The following is a 23,279-nucleotide window of genomic DNA, read 5'->3' as shown; positions in this document are numbered from 1 at the left end:
ACGTTGTATACGGTGATGAGACAGCCTCGGCGGTCATCACTTTGCCATCTGATCTCTATTAATAGGTATCATTATCTTGCTCATACAAGGCTCCGTGTTAGAATACAATCTTAGGGGCGCTTTTTTAATATATCCCAGGCAAGCCAAAGCGCCTGTCCTCCCCTTTTCACGCCCTCCACGCCCACTATTAGATAGCAAAAAAAAATCACGAGGATAAGTAACATTCATATAGCACCTACGGAGGTATGAGATAGGAAGTAGAAAGTACGCCGAGGCGTCGTTGAAACTAAATCCGAGAGACGCCGCCGTCGGGTAACTTCGAGACTAAGACCCCGACCCGGTTACGTGCAGCGGGAACGGGCGTCCTCGACGAGAACACAGAAAGGGTGTGGGAGGTTGTACCACCTTAGGTGGTTACCCGATGTCACGGGTCCGGGGTTTATGATATTGTCTTTACCTATATATCGTACCTATCTACCTACCTATCTACATATGTAGATACCTACCTACACATGCATATCAATGAGTTATTTTTATGAATGAAGTCATTGTCCCATGCCTTATATCTCATTATTAATGACACTCGTGATTATTTTTATATGCCTATCGTATCTATTTTTCGCTCTCAGACTCAATGGCCGCCTCGAGGGTGTGGATCATTTCATCGTAGAGTTTGCCTACGGCTTCAGGAGAGCTTTCAGTCCCTGTCCAGATTACCCCATCTCGTAGGGGAAATAGAATATCGCGTAGAGATTCAGCTAGAGGTTTCAGGGGATTAAATTCGGGCATAAATTCTTCCAATATATACTGAAAGCTATCCTGATCCATATCAAGGAATTTTCTTGCTGCCAGTTCGTCCCAGCTGCCCTTGCTCCATTGTCGAAGCTTGCTATTCTCTGGGGGACTCCCTTTATGGTTCGTTATGATCGTCCATAAGAAAACATATAGGAAAGACTCTAGGTCATGTCGATAAGTATGGTGTTCACTCTTCAAAACGCCAATGGCCATGAATGGTCTGGTGCCGATAATCCATGGCTCTGTTTTGTCAAGCTCTATTGCGGAATCGAGGTCGATCAGGATCCCCTTGGGCTTCCCTTCGTCTTGGCTATCTAGAATGATTATGTTCCCCGGTGATATATCTTGATGAAGGATCTCGGCGTCAAAATAGAGTGATCGGTGACATTTGATGGCATCACGGAAAACTTGGAGCAACTCTAATAGAGACCGAAAAGTGCGTAAGGGTCTGCCGACGGGAGAGGTAATAATACAAGCAAGGATGTGATTTTTAAAGAAGTCGTCGGTTTCTTCGGTATGTTCGACAAGTCCACCGCTATTACGAGTAACTTCCTCTTGATGCTCTTCTGTGCTTCCACTTCTCTTCATATTGGAGAACTTTCTGTGTGTCCCCCAACGAAGACTTCGACGTAGGTGTGCCGTACTTTCAACCTCTTTGTAGTAATCAAGAGAGATAGCACCCCAGACGCATTTATCCTTGACTAGCTTTAGAAGTTCATCCTCCGGACGGTCGCTGGCCCAACGCCATTTGAACTTCAAAACATAATCCCATCGATTCGAATTAGGAGCTCTAGCCCGGTAGCAAGTTGTCCCGGTACCAACAAGCCGTTCATGGGACGCAATTGGCTGACTTTCGAGATAGAGCTTCCTCAAAGGGGGCATCACCGCATCATCAAGTATGATATAGTTACCATCTCCATCCGTCTCAATCATGTTGAGTTTCCCTAGGTCCTGATCCGTCATCCATTGATAAGTGGGAATGATCGAAAGAAATTGAATAAAGTCTTTCTGGATATCGAACACATCGCTACAATATAAGCCAGATCGATCAAAGACCCAAAGTTCAATTAGCGAACCGCGTATGTAAAAGCCATGTAGGAAGAGCCGCGTAGGCTGGTTGGCGAAGACCTGATATGCGGACTGGCAGAGCCGTAATAATCCATTTCGGTAACCAACATCACTATGTTGGTAGAACTGGCCAATGACCTGAACATAGTCCCATCTTGTCTGTAAGCTGGAGGCTAGCGAAGTAGGCATAGTCAAGAGAAGACTTGCACTGTCGTTCGTACTCTCGTGCTCGGATACTGTATTACTGCTAGATATCCGCCAGGAGCCTCGAGTGTGGCCATGTTCCTCTAACACATAGTTGGAAAACCATTGTATGAAATTTTCAGGTGATGGGGCAACTGATGGAACATCATAGCGGCCATGAACCCTCCCAGCTCGCTGAATTTCTAATGAGCCATCTTGATGGACATATTTGAAGTCACCGAAGAATTTCCTGATAAACCCGCTCATAGGACCATGCATCCGTCCGTCTATGTTATCAAGGATATCTTGATCGTCCATAGTAGAGGATGATAGAGCTGCCGGATGGCTCACCGCCGCGTGACTCTCCATGGTAAGTGGAATCACATAGGTACTATTACGTAGAATGGTGGTTGGTTATCAAGGGTGAGGACTTCTAGGTACGCTCAAAGTTTGGTGTGTAGGTAAAATCAACGTTATCGATCCGTTCCAATTGAATCCCCGACATTGAAGTTATAATATTTGAATTGGAATAGGAATATTACAACTTGTCTACAAAAAAGCAAGCAAACAGGGGTAGCTTTATGCCTGACCATAGGGCTCACGCTAACCGAAACAGTTTGCTATACAACTGTTGGAACTTACCTGTATGCACAATCTATATAATATCCAATGGCCATATCAAGACGTATGTAAGGGGAAAACACAAGATTAAATATTTAGATACTATAAGGAGCTCTGGCGATTATTATGCAGCTAGTAGGTAGTATCTGAATAGTAATCATGTACACAAAGGACTATACTTGTAGGTACCTACCAGCCTATCATTTCGTCGTTGTAGAGAGGGACAACTCGTTAGGGGTTTGTATCTGTAAGATAATCGCATACGTACCGACCTCCGGGCTGCACATATACGAGACTTACGTTCATACGTGTTTATCGTCCCAGGACCGGCGGGGACGGATGGAAGCTTTATGATTAGCTGTGAGAGCTGCGGCCTCTTCGAGTTTAGAGGTGCGATAACGTCTGTGGCTTCGCGGATCCGTAGATAAGTACCCGAATTGGTCTCATCTTCCAATTGTCTTGCATTGGCCGTTGCTTGTTTTTTTCCCAGACGATCTTGGATAGAGTCGTATTGGGGGTTGCCGCGCGGCCAATCTATACCGCTTGCCCTCCCACAGGCGTAGGTGATGTAGGTGATGCTTCCAAGAAAAAGAGAGATGAGGCTGCAGATTGCTATGGTTAAACAGGCATGGGCTGAAAATAGTATGCGCTATCTGCGATAATCTTTTGTCTATCGGTATTTTTTAAAGCGAATCCGGTCTGGTGCACCGTCGAGCGCACATGCATCCCAATGGAATTGCTCATGTATCTATATACATGTATTGAAACCTTAGGTACGTTGATGAAACAATCGTGTGGCTTATGATCGCGGGTATGATCGTGTCCAATTCTCGCTGTGCATGAGCAGCTAGGATTGATCGTAGAGACAAATTCAAGTTCGAGCTTGTTCGATTTTCGACAAACCCTTTTTTGGGGGGAAGAAAAAAAAGAGAGACATCCGGGAGGGACGGATGTGTATGCGACCTACCTAGGGCTACAATGCAAGCTGTATGCAGTAGTACGAGACACCTGCAGCCGAAGTTTGGTTCTAAAACTCGGCCAGCCGATGTCTTTAGAGGGACTAGACCTCTTACAAATAAGCAGTGCCCGAGGTCGTTGCACGCACCATCCCTCACTGCCCAGCCATAAATCACACGAATACGATCTGTGATTTTGAACCGAATCTCTGGAGAACAAGGCGCCTATTTGGATCTAAGTTGACGTTGGTCGCAACATAATTATTGTGCTTTCAATAGTTGTAGATGCTCAGGTACGGATTAATGCTGTGGTGGCCATAAGACGATACAATTGGCGTATTTCCGCAGGTGCATCTTGGCGATAAGTTTGGACGTATGCGATATGCATTGCTGGTTTTGCCCTGGCGATGATCTCTGCGTGGTAGTGGAGGCCACCAAGCTCTTTTGGGAACGATGACAGGTCGGTGATGGTGTCCATTCGTAATCCTCCCTAAAAAAGTCGAGGTCGAGACTCACCAACCGCAGTCGGATTTGTTGGTTTTCTTCGTATGTTCCCAGAAGCACAGTTGTTTGCGATGTACGTAGATCCAATCGGCACTCCTTTTATAGTATTTCGGCGCCGAGCGTTAGTAATCCGCACCAAATCGTTTAGTTGTCTTCTTGTCTTCATAGTGAAAGTCCGTCTTTTTCGAGACCCTCATATGTTAAAGCCATCCGTAGATTTGATAGGTCCAATGTTTGTAAAACGTTGATAGATTGAAATTTTGGTAAAGAAAAAAGAGCCGCCGCTATGGATGCTATGGGTAATCGGAAAGTTTATTCAACTTGCGCCACACGGGAAGAGAAAATCGAATTTTTAGCAAGTGCCATCCTGTAGTTTAACACGTGTAGACGCATTCCAATTCGTATTCCCCCATGTTGCCCATGCTGATGATGGTACAATGGGAAGGAACCAGGGGCAGTGCTATATTCCCCACCTCCGCTTTTAGGCAAGGACAGTTCAAGATCGGTCGATCACGGCAAGGCTAGCGCTCATCTTAAAGCTGTACTGCAGCAGGCTCTTTAGCGTTGCCGTAGCGTTACTGGTGTGTTGGCTAGGGGATAGATAGATTGAATTTTAGGAAGTACCCGCTTTGCTGATAAGTATGCTAAAAGGTACATGAAGTTACATTTCGCGGTCGGAAGTGGAGTGAGATAAAGTGAGACCCGCGTATGAGAGATGTACTTGCATGTAGTTTCATTATACGGTCGCAGGGTCGGGGAGTTGAGATAACCGACAATGTACTATGTATCATCGAAGCTTGCCATATGCTGCTATGACAACAAAGAATCGATGAATTTGCCATTCGCCTGTTCGCCTTGATGTGTCAAAGTCCCAAGTCCAAAGCCTAGCAATGGCATCCCTAGCTTCCTCCTCATATGATGAATAAAGAGTATTTAAGCTGTTAAGGTGATCTTATTGAGTGGATGATGAAATGATCTACGTGGAAACGAACAATAAATTCGAAGCCACAAAGATGTTGCAAAAGCCGAATGAGAATCCTTGATTAGTGGATGAGGATGTTTGAATGATGATATCTGCCCAGCCATTATCCCTGTCCGAGCTATCGATACGAGGAGTGAGCGATACCCACATTATGGTCGAAGTATCTAGTAAGTACTTTTTCTAACTAAACCTTAGCACATTGACATTCATCACCCCTTGTCACGCCACATTGGCCACACTGGACCATACTGACCATAAGAAAAAAAAGCTGACATGCATCTTTTGCATCTTCGCCTCCATGTCTTTCAATCAATTGATGTCAGGATCACAGGTACCAAGTCACAGGTACTGTACCAAACAGTACCGAGAGTTCCTAAAAGAGAGTAACGGAGTAATAGGAATTTGGAAGATTCCGTCGGACTGGGACGAGTGGACGAGATCGGTTGCTTAATGCGATTCATATCTCAACATTACCGACATAGACATTTCTTCTTTTCAACTCACTATTCTTCCCAACCGTTGTGTCTTATCTCCATTTTCTCTATCCCACTCACTCACTTTATACTCGCTCGCTTTGATCTGAACGCAATTAAAATTCATTCGTCTTCCTAGTCGGCCTTACGGAGTACTTAAAACATATTAATTATCTAATGAATTAATTCAGTATAACGCAGAGACCCAATCGGCGATCTACCTTGCTGGGGGCTTGCAGCACTTCAAACTAAACAAGCCATTGAATTCATAGCGTTGTTACAACCTGACAACGGCCACCCGATCCGCTGTCTCCAGTTTCCAGCTTGCCCACAGCTTGATCTGTTCCCAGTTAAAGACTCAAGCAGTCAAAGCCAGCCAACCGGTAAAAGAGAAAACAAGCACGCAAGGATAAGACGAATCCTTACGACGTTCGTTTCTGAAACATCAATCATTTTAAAAGTAACGAGCGGCGGAGAATCATCAATTGACGTCACCACACACTCATACTAGGTACCAGCTATCAGGCCTACTTACGTGTAAGCCGTCTCAACATTGAGAGTCAAACAAACGGTCTGATCCGAATTACCTGAACATTGAATAACCTGAATTACCTACCCTAAGTACACAGTCCAGGTTAACTCACAGTGGTTACAAATTCAATTTCAGAGAAGACCGAAAGACCAAGGCTGCAAAGCAAAGGAATCAAAGAGTTCAATCTGAACAATCAACTCATTTAACTCGCGCCATCACAAATTCACAAATTCACAAATACACAAATATACCACAAATGCACCACATCCCACATTGGGCTTCTTGAATGTTACTTGGCTACTTAGGTACCTTGATACCCGCCTACATACATACAAAGAGATCGCCAAGACCTCGGAGTTGTTGATACGGTATTGTGAAATACGACCGCAGCTGGACTTGTCGAGACTTGTGGTTCGGTCCAGGTCCTACTTTTTACTGGAGCCTTTTTTTCTTCCAGGCGATAGACGAGACAGGCGAGTGACAAGGCAACGTAACTGCTGGCGCTGCCCGAAAAGTTCAAATACCTACCTACCTAGGCTGCTAGGCCAAAGAAGCGCTTCTTTGTCACCCTTGTCCTTGTATTCGCATCCCAGCCACGCGAAACCACACCTCCCTGGACCTGCCCCATTCTGAGACGACTAATAAGCTTGGATGCTTGGTGGATGTACCTAATCCGCCGGCCGACCCTCGTTGATACAGAACAGATACATCCATTCCTAGCAACCCGCTAGAAGAAAATAGCAACCGGCGCCTGATTTTACATACCACGATTTTAAAAAGTCGTACGTAGGTTGGACAGCGCCACACACACGCACACGCAGTCAAATTTGGAGACGGGTTCACCTCTAGTAATCATCATATCCATCACCTCCATCACAAGAAGACTGCCATCCTTCTTTCCCAATTATCCCAATTTCATGATACCCTCTTCCTTTCGGATACCAGCAGCACACAGTTCTGGTTTAAGTCTTCAAAGACGTTTCTAATAGATTCCCGGGGAATCCCGCGCGAAACTACTGTACCTTGTTCCATGCAAGGATAGGCGCTTCTTATCACAAAGTACCTACATACATACATTCAGCAGCCAGCCAGCAGGTTGGAACCCAGAAAACCACATAGTAAATCCGAGCTTTCCCAAATCAAATCAAATCAAATCCACAGCTTTCGAGATAAGGTAAAGACCGCCATATTTCCACGGGATTGCCTCCCACGATCGCTTCCTTGCATATCATAATCGAAGGACGATCCACTCTACCGTCATTCTAGCTTCTCATACTCCACCATCAGCCTGTCCTTTCCAGGTTCTTTCCAGGGATCTACGGCGATAAAACACACGGCCTCTGTCCGTTTTAGACAATATGGCGTCCGCAAACTACAATTCTCACCCATTGCCTGCACCGCCGCAGCAAGGGCAAAATTACAACGAATCTTATCAACAGCCCGTTCCTCCGCAGCAAAACTATCTACAGCAGCAGCGACAGCAACGCCAGAGACAAGCGCCGCCGCCACAAGCCCCCGAACCGCAGCGACCCGAGCGGGTCCGACCGAAGTCGAGAGCGTTCAGTTTCCGATCGGATAAGAGCCAGAAGAGCGCGAACAACCCTCATCACAAGGTCGATCTTACTGAGACGCACGTTGAGAAGGAGGCGAGAAGACTTCACGGGAAAACCGACCCTACGTTCGCGCTGACCGAGTCGGAACCAGGTATGTTGCGAGTTCTCGTGGTGGAGAATGTGCTTGGAGGGGCTAAGTCTGTATGCTAACGTATGAATTTCAGCTATGGATGCGCAGTCTAAGGGAGGTTTCGGACAGGCTCCTTTACGATCTTTTCAACACAAGGATGTTTATGGCAATCCTATTAGTACGTAGTTATTTTTTTCCTATTTTATTTTATCTACATGAATGTTCATGCTAACCTACACTCAAGCTGATCCCGACCGATCGAATCCCACTCGAAGTCGATTAGAGAGGCCCCTCGACACAATTCGGGGATTTGAGGCCGCTATTGATGGCGGATACAACCGCAATTCTATTCTCAGATCAGATTCGGAGTCGGTAGCGAATTGGAGCAGACGAGGAAGCTATTATGGAAGTAAGTAATCTATTTCTTCAACTATTGTGTCTTAGTAAGCACCATCTCACATAAGAAACCATTAGACAACCAACCTCGTTTCCCTCAAGAGAGCTATTATGGAGGACGATCAAATCCCGCGCTCCGACCTGAGAGTGTGATGATGGATCCTAGACAATCTGCGATGAATGGCCCGCGAGAGAGTTATTATGAAGGACCCGATGGTGGTCAATATGGTCGTAACAATGCGGCACCGAGAATTAGATATTCACGGATGCAGTCAGACCCGTATGCGAATGGCAACGGTCGTGGGGTTCCCGATAGGAACGTTTACCCCATGCCTAACAACCATCGATCCTATGAGACGGTTGCGTCTGGTTCTGGTAGTGGCAGTCTAGGCGAACCGAATGGATATCAGACAGATCCGACAAGCAGCGACAACAGTTCGATTGATCGTCGCTCACCACCCAAGCGTCAAGAGCCTGTTAATGACTATGGTATCAGCTTCGGTCAAGCACCGCAGACCCCAAGCCTTGGCCTGGGCGCTTCAGGCGGACCGCAGGCCGTTCCGCGAAAAGAGAATGGAACTCTATTACGAAAGCCTTCCAAAGCCGCCGTGTCTAAGGAACAGGCGGAACCGCGTCCGGGTATAGAGAAGCGAAAGAGTTGGTTCAAGCGATTTAGTAAATCCTGAGTCTACTGACGGCGGGCGAATCGGCGGCGTATGCGATGAATTATTTTCACACCACTTAAATCTCGAGATACCCCTCATCTCTACCGTTTCCGACATCCTCATCGATTCTTTGTTTCATACGCAATCGGGAAATTATCCTAGGCGACACAGTTTTTTGACGATTATCATTGGACCGAATACCACCAGTTGATTCACATACGTCTTCCGAGTGAAGGTTTTTAGTTTACGATCACGACCACTATGTACATACGAGGCCTTGTACCTAGGTTTTGGTGCAGGGCACCCTACTCGATATCCATTCACACCGGGCGGATATGGGGAGTAGGTTTTAGTGGATCATGATAGGGTAGCATCAGGTGGGGAGTTAGCATCGCAGGACGGTTATGTTCATGAGGTTAAGAATATACGGAGAACGGAGGAACGAGCAGGTCTGCTAGTCATATACCCTATTGCCTATCCTTAATACCCCTCTTCTCTCATCATCCCCCCAAGGGGAAACTTCTGGCCCTTGGGAGGTAGTGATGTTGGAAGAGATCGGAGAGGCGCGTGGATTGACTCGTCGATGGCTCGGATAAATAACCATTTGCTAGGTAGCAATGTCACGCCCGGTTGGCACATTTTGATTTGTTGAAAGCCCACTAAGTATCCATAGCTCTTTTCCGCGTGAAATTGTGTCTCGAGTATGAAGTATTTTGTGTGACGTAAAAACCGGATAGACGGGAATTTAGGGCGATTTTTTCTTTTTGGGCATATTTATCGTGGATATAATTACATGATGGCATTCATATGCCATACCTATACTACCTAGGTAAGTATGCTAATATCAACATAGGCACCTAGATATAAATCTCCAAGCTGTATGATATTCATGGGACCTAGACGGAAGCATTTACTGGTGCCTTTTCAGCATTCTAACATCTTGTACCTTGTCAAACCCATAGTCTATACTCATCCAAGGCGTAGGTTCCTATAGGGAAATACCTTGGAGCAAAGCCTTTGAATCTCTTTTAATTACTCTTTCTTACTTCCTTTCTTCTTTGCCTCAAGTTGGTCTGACTGATCTTCGTTCATAGCTACGACCACGTAACCTACGAGGACCACGTTGGCCATGATGGCCGCTAAACCACCCGCATATGTCGAATTTCCTATTTCGGTTATTAGTAACTTCGAAACGTACGGCTTGATATGAAACACGGCCGAAAGACGGCTAGGAGGACGTTGGTTTATACCTTTGAAAATGGTGTTCACCGTTAAGAAGTAGGAGCCAATTGGCAGCACTACCATGGCAAGGGTGAAAGCTAGGAGTTTTAGAATTACATCCCTGGTTATGATGTTAGATGAGGTCAAATCTAGATATTTTCACTTTAATGGAGAAAACGGATGATTATAAGAAGTGAAGAGATTGAATAAGGCTAGGGAGGATGGTGATTTAACTCTCGGAGCTTTTCACGTACATGGGAACAGCCGGCGCTGTGCTACTGGACTGTTGGCCAGCAGGACCAACATTGTCATCATCATCTTTGTCAAGGATGGTCTTCTCAGTAGATATGATACGGCGAGTTGCCATTATGAGCTTTTGTTGTTTTCTTTGGGTTTGATAATGAAATTGATAAAGGTTGACTGTATTACGGTTTGTGCTCAGGTTCGATGAGGCTCAAAGAATCAATGAACGGAAGTGGAGAGGGTGGATCTGTGTATGTACTCATGTATACCAAGTACTTCAATTAAGTGGCCTGTATTTATAAGAAGCTGTTTTCTCAATGCGCATATGGATGGAATAGTTGAAAGGAAGCTTCTTTGATATGATTAGCTATTATCAGAACGAACACATGCATTGTCTGCCCTAATGTCTGCTTAGGGGAAGTTATGTAGGCGTTTTATGCTTTATGCAGATACATAGGTACATAAGTACATATGTATCTTTTTCATCCCTTTAGCCCTTGTACCTTCTACTCAGTATTGGCTGGAGAAAAGCCACATAGAAAACTCTGCCATTGAATATTTTCTATTTACTTAATCATATATAGGTAACTATCCTTAAACAATTATCATTCTTTCAAATTCTATTTAGCTCACGATTCAACTTGTTGGAAGCTACTAGCATTTGGTTCCTCATGATACCTAGGTACCTAGTCCGATCAATTAAACGTTTCCCCACGTCAGCTGATAGCGCGCTCTGGAAGTGCCCCACATAGTTCATTTTTCCCGCGTTGAAGCGCGTTCCCACCCCTGCGCCCCTGCTGTCAACCTCGAGAAAAAAAGATTTCGGCACGCAAATTGCTAATTATCCTTTACACATCTTTCACCAATTTATTCGATCGATAGCCTTCACGATTTCGCTTTAGACAAGAAAACTTGCTCGCTCATTTCTATCTGGAAACCTTTCCCTACTTCTTGCTTTTGAATGTAGCCAGCCATCGGAACCAATTTTTACGTGCGATAAGGAATCCTCTCCCTTCCTGGGTCCCAAGTTGAAGCTGTTAAGCTGTCTTTGCGACTCTTGACCACTACTACCACCCACCCTTATCCAAACTTATTAATCCATAATTCATTAATAATGGGACGGACAACCTCGCCGTTCCCAAGTAGAGGCTCAGCCTCAATTCCCGGTACTCCGGGGTTGAGTCGTAATAACCAATCTAATGGTCGAACACAGACCTCTAAGGCTGCGTGTATCGAGATAGAGGATGACGAAATTGATGAGCTTGAGGATGGCAGCGTTCCATGTTCCTCACCCTACTTTACCCAACCGACGCAAATAGTAAACCGAGCCACCCAGCCTACCCAAATAGTGAACCGCACAACACTAAGGGAGCCGTCTTCACCTCCAGTGCCGGGTACGCCAACTGCCGTAATTGAAGTTCCTGCTTCATCGCCCTTCCAACCAAAGAGTCAGACGAAACCTCCAGCTGTCAAAGAGAAGAAGCTTGGCGTAGCAAGTAGAGTTGGGTCGCTAATGGCTCCGGCGGGAACTGCATTTAGACCGCCTACGATGCAGAAAGCATCGCGCGTAGCTAAGGGCTCTACTGGGAAGAAAGACTACTTGGAAATATCCGACGATGAACTGTTGGAGGATTATAAGAAGCATGACAGTTCTGATGATGACACGCCTGCTAGGGGAGATATACGGCCTTCTTCTTTCGTAAAGAAGGAGAACAACCTACTCTCATTATCGAATTCCGGGGCTAAATACCTGGAGAACATGGATATCTCTCTTAAAGATATTCGTGATGTTAGGTTGCGACACTTGACCAACCAAGTTTATAAAATTGTGCAGAAAGCCGTACCTGGAATTACTATCCGGAAGTGTAGGGAAGCGTTGCAGAAGGATGTCAGTTGGCAGGTTTCCAAGGCTGTTGACTTGCTGACGGGCAGGCCTACAAAAACTCTATTATTGTCAAGACCGTCGGAGGCTAGTGATGCATCACTTGGTGCTGATACTAACCCCACGACTGATGACAATACCAAAACATCAACAACTCTCACCAAAGGAAAAATTGCCCCTCCACCAAATTCTATACACACTTTCCTGAAAAAAAATCCATCTACTTCGAATTCAAGTAACTCTTCTTCTCAAACATCTTCACAGTCATCACGTACACAAACTTCTTCTAGTTCCTCCAATTCAATTCGCTCTACAGTTACTAAGGATAGTTTACCTCGTCGACGACTTGTCCAAGGTCGACATAAATCAACAACCCCATCTGCAATTTTTTCTACACCCTCATCCCCCACCTCATCCTTAACAAGTCTTACGGAGTCAAGAGAACCATCTATTTCAATTGATTCAACAATGGCTCCAACAGACACTACCATCAACCTCGACCCTGAGCCGGATGACGTTCCCCGCCGTCGCCGAAGACTTGTACGTGGTCGTCGCGAAGCGTCACCACCCGTTATCACCATCCCCTCCGATTCGGACCATGACACACCACCCCCAAGCAAAAAGAGAAAACTTCTGTCGGCCAAAGAGGGCAAAGAGGCCAAAGAAGTTGAACCCGCATGCAAGCCAGTTAAGTCCAAGAAGCGCAAGGCCGAGGAACAACTCGAACGCGAAGTTGAGCCTGAGCCTCAACACGAACCTGCATCCGAATCTTTAACCGACCAGGGCAGTGATAACGGCTATGAAGACACTAATTCTCCAGAGCCAAGCGAGCAAGAAGCGAACGTTCTCAAGTATCTAAACACGTGCACGGTTGAAGCACTTGGTCACATGCTTGGGTCTGGACCGAACGCAAAGATCATGGTATCTGCACGACCTTTCAAAAACATCACCGCCGCCCAGAAGGTCTCGCGAGTAGAGAAGGGCAAATCCAAGAACAAGAATAAGAGTAGGACAGTGGCAATTGGCGAGGACATTGTCGAAAAGCTGACCTCTTGGATGGAAGCTTGTGAAGCAGCCACCGCTGTGATCAATGAATGCGATAGAAGAGGCGCAGACATTAACCTCTCTATGTCTAAGTGGTCCACCGACAAGAATGGACTGTCCCGAACTGATTCAGAGGATCTTGAAGAACTTCCTATCAAGAGCAAGCCGGAGTTAATGAGTGAATCGCTCAAGCTGAAGTCATACCAACTCGTCGGTTTAAATTGGATGAACTTGTTACATTCCAAAGGCTACAGCGGCATCCTTGCCGATGACATGGGTCTTGGCAAGACTTGTCAAGTAATATCATTTATCGCTCACCTAGTAGGATCGGAGCGAGAGGAAGGTGCCGGAGTTCCTGTATGTAACATCCCGAATTCTTCTTTTCCCTTTCTAGTATCATTTTTTTGCTCTCTTGGGGTTAATCACTCCCGAGACATGCACTAAATGAGTTAGTACCCTTTCTAGACAAGCAATTACTGACTCCTGTTGTTATAGTGGCCAAATCTGATCGTGGTGCCCCCTAGCACTTACGAGAACTGGATCGCAGAATTTGAAAAATTCGCCCCTGAGATTAACATCATCACCTACTCAGGAAAAAGCCGACGGGATATTCACCCACGAGATGCCCGAGATTTCCATGTAATCCTCACCACCTATCCCCAGATCGAGCGTCAACCAGAAGACCTAGCATTCCTTCGAAAGGTCAAACTACATGTAAGTGAACCTACTCTTTCATTATATCCTTCCTTCTTTTCTACAAGATTTATTAACCAATGTCTAGGCTGCGATTTTCGACGAGGGCCACAGGTTGAAGAATTCGGACAACAATATTTACAAGCAGATGATGCAAGTCCCTTCCGAGTGGCGACTTGTGCTTAGCGGCACTCCCGTGCAGAATAACTTGAAGGAACTCCTCACGGTGCTCCGAATCCTTGAGCCTAGCATATTCGAAGAGGCGTCTTTCGAGACCCTGAGTAAAATCTTCAATACTAAGGTTACTAACCAAGATGTCCTAAACTTCGCAGCGTTGGCCTCGGAACGCGTTGATCGCGCACGATCAGTAATGGCTCCTTTTATTCTGCAACGACGCAAGGAAGACGTCCTCGATCTCCCTAAGAAGACGGATCGTCTTGAGATCGTAGGGATGCACGATATCCAGAAGAAGATCTACGACTCTATCAAGGGTAAATACTTCCTGTCGAACGGTGTTAAGTCCAAAGGATCTCACCCTTGGATGCAACTACGAAAAGCAGCTATTCATCACCAACTATTCCGAGACCATTTCACCGATAGCAAGGTCGAGAAGATGGTAGATATACTATGGAAAAAATGTTCTGAAGAAGAACTTGGTGTTCAGAGCAAACAACCACGCCACAGGGCTCGTCTCCTAGAAGAGCTGATGGGAAAATCTGACTTCCAGCTACATCTTTGGTGCAAGGACTTCGAACAGTATATCGGTCACTTAGATATCCCCGACCGCTCTTGGGAAGATAGCCCGAAGGTTCAGAGGCTTCTTGAAATGGTTCGTGGCTACATGAAGACAGGCGATCGCGTGCTTGTGTTCAGCCGTTTTGAGATGGTGATAGACATCCTACGGGAAACTCTACACCATGCTGGCATCAAGTACTGTTGTTTGACGGGCGCCATGGACACGGCCGCACGATTTCCCGAATGTCAGGAATTCACGAACAATACCGACATTCCCGTATTCCTATTAACCACCGGAGCCGGCGGTACTGGTCTAAACCTGACGGCCGCAAATAAGATCATCATCTTCGACCAATCCGATAATCCACAAGAAGATGTGCAGGCGTCCAACCGAGCCCATCGAATCGGACAGACTCGAGATGTCGAAGTAATCCGACTGATCACGGAGAAGACTGTCGAACGGCTAATATATAATTCTTGTATAAAGAAGCTTGTCCTAGCTGCTCGTGTCGCGGAAGAGTTTGCGGTAGAAGACGAGAACCAAGAATCTGTCGAAGAACAGTGCAAGAAGCTCATGCTTTTGGGAGAGGAGGAAGAGGAAGTCGACCTAGCTGAGGTGGCTCCGGCGAGTCAACAAGTCTAATCCGGGCTGAGCACCGGCGTATACTGAGCGGCAGATTACCCTTCGTGGGCCCTTCGCTAAAACGTATACCGACTACACACACTGCTTATGTCAAAATCCCTCCCACCGACATATGACATATACCGCTTCTACCTGCTCACAACACTTATCCGACTGCCTTTCAACTTTCTATTCGACACACATACCGGTACTATACACCTGCTCGAACCACATCTCGCCTCTCTCGATAGAGACCTATCTACTCTCGAGGATTACACGCTAGAAAACCTTTATATATAAGACAGAATCTCACCAACTCTTGTCTTAAGTCCTTGCAACATATACTTGCACCGACTACAAATACCTGCTTGTCGTGCAGATATACCCATGCCTATTATAGCATACGAACATACGAAGTTCCGCTTGCACCTGACACTACGCCTGTCCGTCAAGCATAGAACTTTTCTTGGAACATTTCCCTTATTTCATTGAAGGCCTTCGGTTGGCCTCACCCCATCTCGGTGTATAAAAAATAGCGCACGCATACCTGATTTTCGGTTGTTTTCTGTTTCCAGTTTCACGCATGGTCAAAGGTCTACGGTCTAGACAGCTGAGCAATCGACAGCACATCAGCATAAGTGAACCAGGCGCATAGCATCAGTCCCTTTAGTCGGCAAAAAGAGGGCATCAGCATTGGGATGGCGTGGCATAGCAATAGCATTTGCAGCGAGCTTATAAATTCATTAGCTAATTGATTCATTACCGAATTTGTGTTTATTTATTTGCATAGTGACTTGCCTGACGTGCTAAATGATCCTATTCCATAAGTACATAACAACTTCGCAATCATATAGCTAAGTATCCCAGAGAAAAAGATCAACGAATTCGTTAACGCTCATCATCCCCATTATACACAGGTAAATAAACCCGACCTAAACCATTCATTCATCCATTCATTCCAGACCGCCCCTTCGCGATCTCTAGACCTTATACATACACCCCCACAATTATTGCTCTTTCTCCTTCTCTTTCTCTCCCCCGTCCTTCTTCAAAACAAACCTCATCTTCCCCTTCCCCTCCAACGCCGTCTTATAAATCTCCGCCTTAACCTGCTCCCAATTCTCGCGTGTCTCAAAGGTAGCCCAATCGGTCTGCCACTTCTTCCCCCACATGTGCTTTTTCGGCGCGAGGAGGAGGGTTTCCGTGTCCCTTAAGGTGAAGCCTAGGAGGCCCGTCATGCCGACGTGGTCGGTTTGGATGCCGGTGATGTCTTGTGGGACGACGCGGAGGAAGGGTCTTTCGGGAACGCGGTCGCCGAACCACGGCGGGCCGTGGCCTTTCGCTACGGCCATTGCGATGTCGAAGCCCGCGCGCATAGCGGGGATTACGCCGAGCCCGGTGTAACTTGGTCCGGCGACGGAGAGGCGGCCTTTGAATGATATCATGAGATCCTCGTGTGCGTCGGCCATGCGCTTGCCGTGGCCGACGAGGTGCTGTGGCATGCAGTCGCGGCAGAGCTTCGCAGAGGCGAACACGGGCTCTGCGGGATCGAGATTGAGGTGTCGGCGCACGGCGTCCTTGGCCATCGCGGCGCCCATCTCCGCCGACGGCAGCTGCTCCCAGCCGTCCCAGTGGTGACCGCCGAGCATGGCGGTGACTTTGGTCCCCGGAATGGGGTCGGGCACGGTCTGGATGTCGGAGTCGAAGAGCACGCCGAGCAGACACTCATCATTGTCCGGTGTCGTGGACGGCACTAGGTACCCAAATCCATGGTTGTTGGCTAGGATATCCGGGTTCGGAAACCACATGTTGACGACCATCATGCTGACAGCGGGGGCGTCTTCTAGCGCGAGTAGGAGACCGGGTTGGACGAGCGAGGCTAGGTGCTTTGAGAAGAGGGTGCTGATTACCTGGTCGTATTGCTTCGGGGACTTGTCCTTAGTTTTTATCTAGGCGATGATGGTGATGTTAGCATGCACAACTACTTCCTTACACGGGACTAGATAGAATATTTACCGAGACTTTGTCTTTTTCGTAGGCTATAGCCGTGACCGGGTGATCGGTTTTAATAGTTACGTTCTTCTGTGTCTTTAAATCATTGACTAGTCCATCGACAAGGGTGTCGAGGCCGTCGTCGAATGCCATGATATCAGCGTCCCTAGCTTCATCAAGCATCATAGCAAGATAGAGGGAGTTCTCGCTATTTATCATATCACGGAACATGATGAAATCCTTAGCCTCCGTATAAATATGACGACCTGACAAGTTTAAGGGACTCTTGCTCTTGCGCCACATCTCGCCGAAGATGGAATACTTGGCGCTCAATTTGTATATGTCGCCGCCGGAGATGCCATGGATCATGCCGGAAATTACGTTATTGGTGATTCGGTCGTCTCCTTCGAACATCCTATCGAAATATTGGCCAATAGATTCGTCTTGGGCTAACGGTTTGTAATCTGTGGGTTGCTCAGATGCGAAGTCCGTAAAATACGCCGCGAGACCGGACTTAATACCTCCGGCCCATATGGGTTCGGTAAGGAGGCTGTTGAAGGTCGCGAGAAAGTTGTCTAGGGTTCTTTCGCGTGACGGCATCTTAACTAGGTGGTCCGGGTAGTATAAGTAACGAGAATGATCTTTTTTGGAAATAAAGCGAAGCGATAGGTATAAATTTAGATTAGTGAGCTACAGAAAAGAGAATTCCTATTAGCAAGGTCCTCAAGGTTTTTTAAGTAACCGAGGCCAGAGAATACAACGTATACACACCACGTCATATAAGACCATTTCGTCGTACTTTACAGACGTTGTATAAGGCCTAAGTATTCGTGGACCACGCTGGAACCGGACCTTATCATTCTCCCCGTCGCCTACACGGAGAGTTTCTGATTGTACCCAACCGCCCAGTCTCGAAGACCCTTCGTACAGCGTGATATGTGCGTTCTTCGCGTTGCGAGCTAGGTAATGAGCGGCAGTGAGCCCTGTGATGCCACCGCCGAGAACGGCGATTTCCCGCTGGGCATTCTGGGTTCTAGTAGTCGAGAATGTCTTCTTCTGGGATCTGGGAAGCTTCTCGGTTCGGGTATAGGTCAATTGGCGACCAATTGACGGGTTAAGAGTCGTATTCCGACTTTCCAAGGAGCTCAGCCGCCGCGAGGTGGGAAATCTCGAAAGTCTGGTGCGAACGCCATGTCGCGCATTGCAGTACGCAGACCTTAGAAGACCAATATAGACATGTTGGAAAGTCATTTCACGTAAAACAGAACCAGCTGTAGCGGTGGAGATTACATATTGAGCAATTATTAAAAAATCAATGGAGGAATTTGTAAAGTGGCGTTGTTCTTCAATGCTAAGTTGAGCTCCGTACCTGGTAGGTAAGTATATGTACATATACAGTAAGGGTCCAAATTAATCCGGGCCACCTCCAAAAACACACCAAAAATAGCCATTTTGCTACTTTTTCAATATGCGATAATTCCACAAATATAATTCGTAAAATTATATAGTTTTCTTTTTGATATAGAAAATTACTATATCTATAATTTATATACCGAAATAATTTTATATACTTTAAGATTGAAGAAGTTATAGCAGGATAAAGTCAACGTAAGGTGGGATTTCATGAGTTCCCCATACAAACCGTAAATTTTTGTATGGGACATTTGAAAAACCTAACTTACTCCCACTTAAGCCTGTAATAACTCTTTCAATCTTACGATATCTACAATTACTTCAGTATAAGAATTATAGATTAAATAATCGTCTACCTAAAATAATAAACCATATAATTCTGCGAATTTTGTTGCTCAAGTTATCATAAAGTAAAAAGGTAGAGTTTTGGTGTAAAATGGGGGGTGGCCCGGATTCATTTGGACCCTTACTGTATAAATAGCGGGGTAAACATCGGTGCATACATGTATCTACATGTATCTACATATACAGAGTATGCATAATTCTATTTCATAAATATACCACCTGGCATAGTATAATCACTTCACGAAGCATCAAAGTCGATACCTTCATTTGGCAAATCACAAAATGCATCGGGTATATTGCACTGCTGCTCGAAGTTCCTTGAGAAAGCCCTTGAGTTTCCTTTTCCTATCACCAACCTAACGCCTGCAGCAATACCAAGTCTAGAATTGTGAGCCCTTCACAACCCCCTATTCCCTTCCCTAGGAACCACTGATCCATCGTCACCTTTTGTGCCCTCAGTACACGATCGTAAATTCCATCCATACCTTTCGTATCGAGATCCCCCTATGCTGTACCTTCCTCCATCGCTGTTGGCTCTTGAGCCGCGACTGTCTCTCCGCCCGGTACGATAAGCTCCTCTAGACCATCCCCATCTACAAACTTGCGTTCGCTAACGTGACCTCCCGCGCCGCCGGCTGTCCATACTTTGTCCTGGAACGTTCCGCGTTGGCCCTCCTCATGTTTGTAAGGACAGAATCGGTTGGTACAAGGTGAGAACTTGCACATGGTCTGGAGATGCGTGAACTTGCAACCTTCCACAACACAGTCGCCTCCATTCCGGCAAGGAGGCATGTCTGGGTGCTTAAACGGACAGTTCATGTTGGCGCAATTGGGGAAGAACTTGCACTCTTGTTCGTTCTGGTGTGCTCGCCTGGTTGCTGGGGACGGATGACGACCGACGCACTTGCGGTTTTTGCACGCGGCGCCGTATGTGCATACGTCCGAGATGTCAACCGTGGTATTGGGCGGTGCCGCAGGGGATTGGTGAGCAAATTTGCAATCTTTATTCGTGCAGGCCAAGTTGTACTTGCAAACCGTTGTGTCGGGGTTAGGCGGGTCGCGTCTAGCCTGAGCCATGTCGATGTCCTCATCACCTGTGGCTCCGTTAGAGCTTGCGGGATCTGTCTGGTGCGGGCGATGTCCATTGGCATGCCCTCCTCGTCTACCTCCTCGCGGGCTTTGCACGCGATCGAAGAGAGACCGTCCGTGGGGTCGGCCACCCGCAGTCTGGGTTTGTTGGTTCAATTGTTGTTGCATTTGCTGCATCATCTGATTCTGTTGTTGAATCATCTGGAATAGCTGATCCTGGGCGCCGGGTATCATCCAACTCATATCACCCATGCCATTCATTGCGGGAGGAGGACCTTGCATCTGAGGAGACATGTTTCCAACGGCTTGGTTAAGGTGCGCGGCAAATCCAGCACCACGATTGCTAGTCATGCGAGGATTTCCGCGCCCGAAACCGCCGCCTCTTGGTCCGGTAGGTGGCGCTCGATGAGTATTGATACGTTCGTTGCCGTTGGCTCGGACACGGTGCAAGACGTTATCATGGCTACGGTCCATAGCCTTAGCCATTTGACCAAGCATCCTTTTCTCTCGGCCACCTCGCGCACCGCCATTCCTCATAGATCTAGGTCCTGTGGGACTAGTTGATGTTAGCTAACTCAAGAAAATGCAAGGCAATCTATCAGTGGTAACTTACGCGTTTAGCTCGGGACCGTCGAGTGACATCGTTATGTCCGCGTCCTGGTCTGCGGAAGGAGCAGGGTTCTGCAAAGCCTCGCTAGTGGCACTTTCCAATTGACCCGAACCCCCGTTCAGTTGAGAGTTAAGAGACTCAATCTCGTCAAAGAGCCACTTCGCAAAATCTCGAGCACCTGGGTCATCAGGACCAAGGCTTAGAAGATCTCCAGCAAGTTCAGCAGCGATTTGATCTTGCGTCTTTCTATTGACCAGCATCAAAATGATATATTCGGATAACGCGCCATCTTCAGCGCCGCCTGATGCCCATCCTACTTCTACCAACTTCGGCTGTATGGCCATGTTAAGCGCATCCGCCAACGGCGTGTTCATGACTACTTCGACAGCCATTATGAAATAAAACGGATTTCGACGTAAATCGTAGAGGTTGGAATGGTAGTAGCAAATCTTTCTCGAAGTTGTCAAGAGAGTATAGGGCGGATGCGATGTGCGCGTCGTCAATTTTTAACCGCGATGGGGGATAGCGATGGCGGTGGCAAAACACGACAGTGGGGCACACAACAAGGCCTCAGTCGTCTTGCAATTTTTTCGGATGATCGGAAATCAACTGAATTCGTGATTGTCAATAGGAACTTCAGGACGAGAGATGTTTGACAAGTTGAACGTTGATTTCGGAAAAAAAGAATGACGTTGTTGAAGTTGAGAAGATCTAGAGACGACCGGAATCTGGGAGAGTAACTTCCATTGTTAATGGTAAGCACCGCCACAAATTTGATTGGACAGGTACCTAGGTACCTAGTACAAACAGCCGAAAACCGTGCAGATTGAATAAGTACGCTAGTGACAGCCACCGCATTTATTATTTGGCGGTCCGTGCTTAGATTTAGCCCAGTGACCATTTGCTTTGTAATGATCCGTACCTGCATTCTACTTTTCACATTTTTCTCACGCTGCTCTAACCCAGCGATTTGCGACACAAACATCTATTCGATACCCTTAAAACAGCAAAATCTTACAACTCTGAATCCAGCGCCTACTACTAACCTAATCATAACACACTTTGCAAAATCCCTGATGTCACTGTTTAACCTGGATTGGACAAGGCAAGAGCCCCTATGCCCCCTATGCATGGCACCCATCCGATGATTGTATTAAAGAGTCAAAAGATGGCCTAGATTCTGGGCAGCAGCATGGCTGAGGCTTTGGAATAACAACGATTAGGTCCCATCTTAGTGAAAATAATACTGGCCGTCGTTTTCCGTGGTCTCATGTCTGTAAGCAGGTACTCCGTCGTCGTTCAATAAAAAATAATACAACTCGAAAGCCTCGACCTTGCGATAGCCTTCATAAAGGAAACATGGGTGAGGATACAGACCTTGCAGGTTAGGAGACCATGTAAACACCGCACTGGCTCGTACTGGATCCAAATCTGCATTTATCTGTTCATTGCATAGAGCAACTAGTTCGACTCATATTATAACAAGTGCTCCAAGAGATGTTGTTATCTCAATAATAATAGAGCTCAACGACATAGTAGCACAAGGGCGCTTAGGCACTCATCTGCTTAGGTTAAAGGACAGAATTCATTCACACACAGCGATGATACCAGTTAGGAGAGGTTTGAGAGTGTAAGAACCGTTACCTAACGCTATACATGAGAAGCTCAAGACTGAATATTAGCAAAGTGGCATTGGCCACAAGACATCTCATCTGAGCAGAACTTGCATTGGAAACTAAGCAAACGTGCGAGTCGTGAGATTGACGGAGCACATATGTTTCTCCTTTCTCTTACTATCGGAGTGCTCTCCATAAAGAAGTTAAAATCTATATCTTACTTTAAAAGAGCCTCCTAGTTTGCCCTAGTTTTATCATCCCTTGCATTAGGAATGGAGGTACATATGGGCTTAGAGACGGCCGGAACGGTCTCTGATTGCCTTAGGCTATTCTCCTTCAGCCATATTGACCTTATCCATCGCTGTCGTATATCTTCTCTATCAAGCGACGTCGCTGATGACCGAGGAAATGATTGAGGTAAAGGGGATCCGGGCCAAGTCACTTTCTGCGAAACCCAAAGCCAGACAGATTTGGACCGGCATAATGGAGGTATTTTATATCTATTTTAAGCATCAATGATGACTATCACTAATATCTAGAAGGTGGCTATTGGACTCCAATAGCAGAAGACGTCGAAGAGTGGGAGAAAAAGCTCCGAGAATTATCGTGGTCGGAACTGAAATGGGGCGCCATGCCCTTACCTACTAATTTACTTAGTTGATGTTGTTGATACTGTTGAGTTTAATGACGTACGCCGAGGAACGGTCATGCATCTCGGGTTTGAGGATGATTTAACCAACATCAGAAGTCCCGGAGAAGAGGAGTGGTAGGTGTAATTCGGGTAGTGTTATTGGAATGAAGTCGTAGAGAATCAAATTAGCGTATCCCTATTAAATGCACCTAGGCATTTTACGGGTCCAAGATGGCGTGGTGGTACGGCGTTATCCGGACCGGCCAAGCAGATCCGGATCAACGA

At 46.5% G+C, this 23,279-nt stretch overlaps 6 protein-coding genes across 6 annotated transcripts; 2 read left to right on the top strand and 4 right to left on the bottom strand.

Annotated features, from left to right (window-relative positions):
* Positions 1-553: 553 nt before the first annotated feature.
* On the bottom strand, positions 554-1,827 carry GGS22DRAFT_151701 (kinase-like domain-containing protein). Its single transcript, XM_047959540.1, has one exon. It carries the CDS (start codon positions 1,756-1,758, stop codon positions 613-615), a length of 1,146 nt encoding a protein of 381 aa, XP_047824568.1. The 5' UTR covers positions 1,759-1,827; the 3' UTR covers positions 554-612.
* Positions 1,828-7,332: 5,505 nt separating this feature from the next.
* GGS22DRAFT_17762 (uncharacterized protein) lies at positions 7,333-9,109 on the top strand. Its single transcript, XM_047963528.1, has 4 exons — positions 7,333-7,818; positions 7,892-7,975; positions 8,042-8,206; positions 8,272-9,109. Exons 1-4 carry the CDS (start codon positions 7,473-7,475, stop codon positions 8,877-8,879), a joined length of 1,203 nt encoding a protein of 400 aa, XP_047824567.1. The 5' UTR covers positions 7,333-7,472; the 3' UTR covers positions 8,880-9,109.
* Positions 9,110-9,597: 488 nt separating this feature from the next.
* Positions 9,598-10,679, bottom strand: GGS22DRAFT_151699 (VMA21-like domain-containing protein). The gene is made up of 3 exons (XM_047959539.1): positions 10,334-10,679; positions 10,109-10,200; positions 9,598-10,024 (listed from the first exon to the last, which is right to left on the bottom strand). Exons 1-3 carry the CDS (start codon positions 10,444-10,446, stop codon positions 9,891-9,893), a joined length of 339 nt encoding a protein of 112 aa, XP_047824566.1. The 5' UTR covers positions 10,447-10,679; the 3' UTR covers positions 9,598-9,890.
* Positions 10,680-11,436: 757 nt separating this feature from the next.
* On the top strand, positions 11,437-15,515 carry GGS22DRAFT_194625 (SNF2 family N-terminal domain-containing protein; the record flags this gene model as incomplete). Its single annotated transcript, XM_047965527.1, has 3 exons — positions 11,437-13,605; positions 13,744-13,962; positions 14,030-15,515. 3 exons carry the CDS (start codon positions 11,437-11,439, stop codon positions 15,317-15,319), a joined length of 3,678 nt encoding a protein of 1,225 aa, XP_047824565.1. The 3' UTR covers positions 15,320-15,515.
* Positions 15,516-16,037: 522 nt separating this feature from the next.
* GGS22DRAFT_151696 (Protoporphyrinogen oxidase) lies at positions 16,038-18,634 on the bottom strand. Its single transcript, XM_047959538.1, has 3 exons — positions 18,062-18,634; positions 17,315-17,980; positions 16,038-17,247 (listed from the first exon to the last, which is right to left on the bottom strand). The coding sequence occupies exons 1-3, from the start codon at positions 18,539-18,541 to the stop codon at positions 16,306-16,308; spliced, it is 2,088 nt and encodes a 695-aa protein (XP_047824564.1). The 5' UTR covers positions 18,542-18,634; the 3' UTR covers positions 16,038-16,305.
* A 680-nt stretch (positions 18,635-19,314) lies between these two features.
* Positions 19,315-21,444, bottom strand: GGS22DRAFT_151695 (uncharacterized protein). Its single transcript, XM_047959537.1, has 2 exons — positions 20,751-21,444; positions 19,315-20,693 (listed from the first exon to the last, which is right to left on the bottom strand). The coding sequence occupies exons 1-2, from the start codon at positions 21,137-21,139 to the stop codon at positions 19,553-19,555; spliced, it is 1,530 nt and encodes a 509-aa protein (XP_047824563.1). The 5' UTR covers positions 21,140-21,444; the 3' UTR covers positions 19,315-19,552.
* Positions 21,445-23,279: the final 1,835 nt, after the last annotated feature.

This window comes from Annulohypoxylon maeteangense (genome assembly GCF_022496945.1).
Source record: "Annulohypoxylon maeteangense strain CBS 123835 unplaced genomic scaffold GGS22scaffold_1, whole genome shotgun sequence".
Taxonomy (NCBI): Eukaryota; Fungi; Ascomycota; class Sordariomycetes; order Xylariales; family Hypoxylaceae; genus Annulohypoxylon; species Annulohypoxylon maeteangense.
Note: the sequence above shows the minus strand (reverse complement) of the source record. Positions and strands in the feature narration are given on the sequence as shown.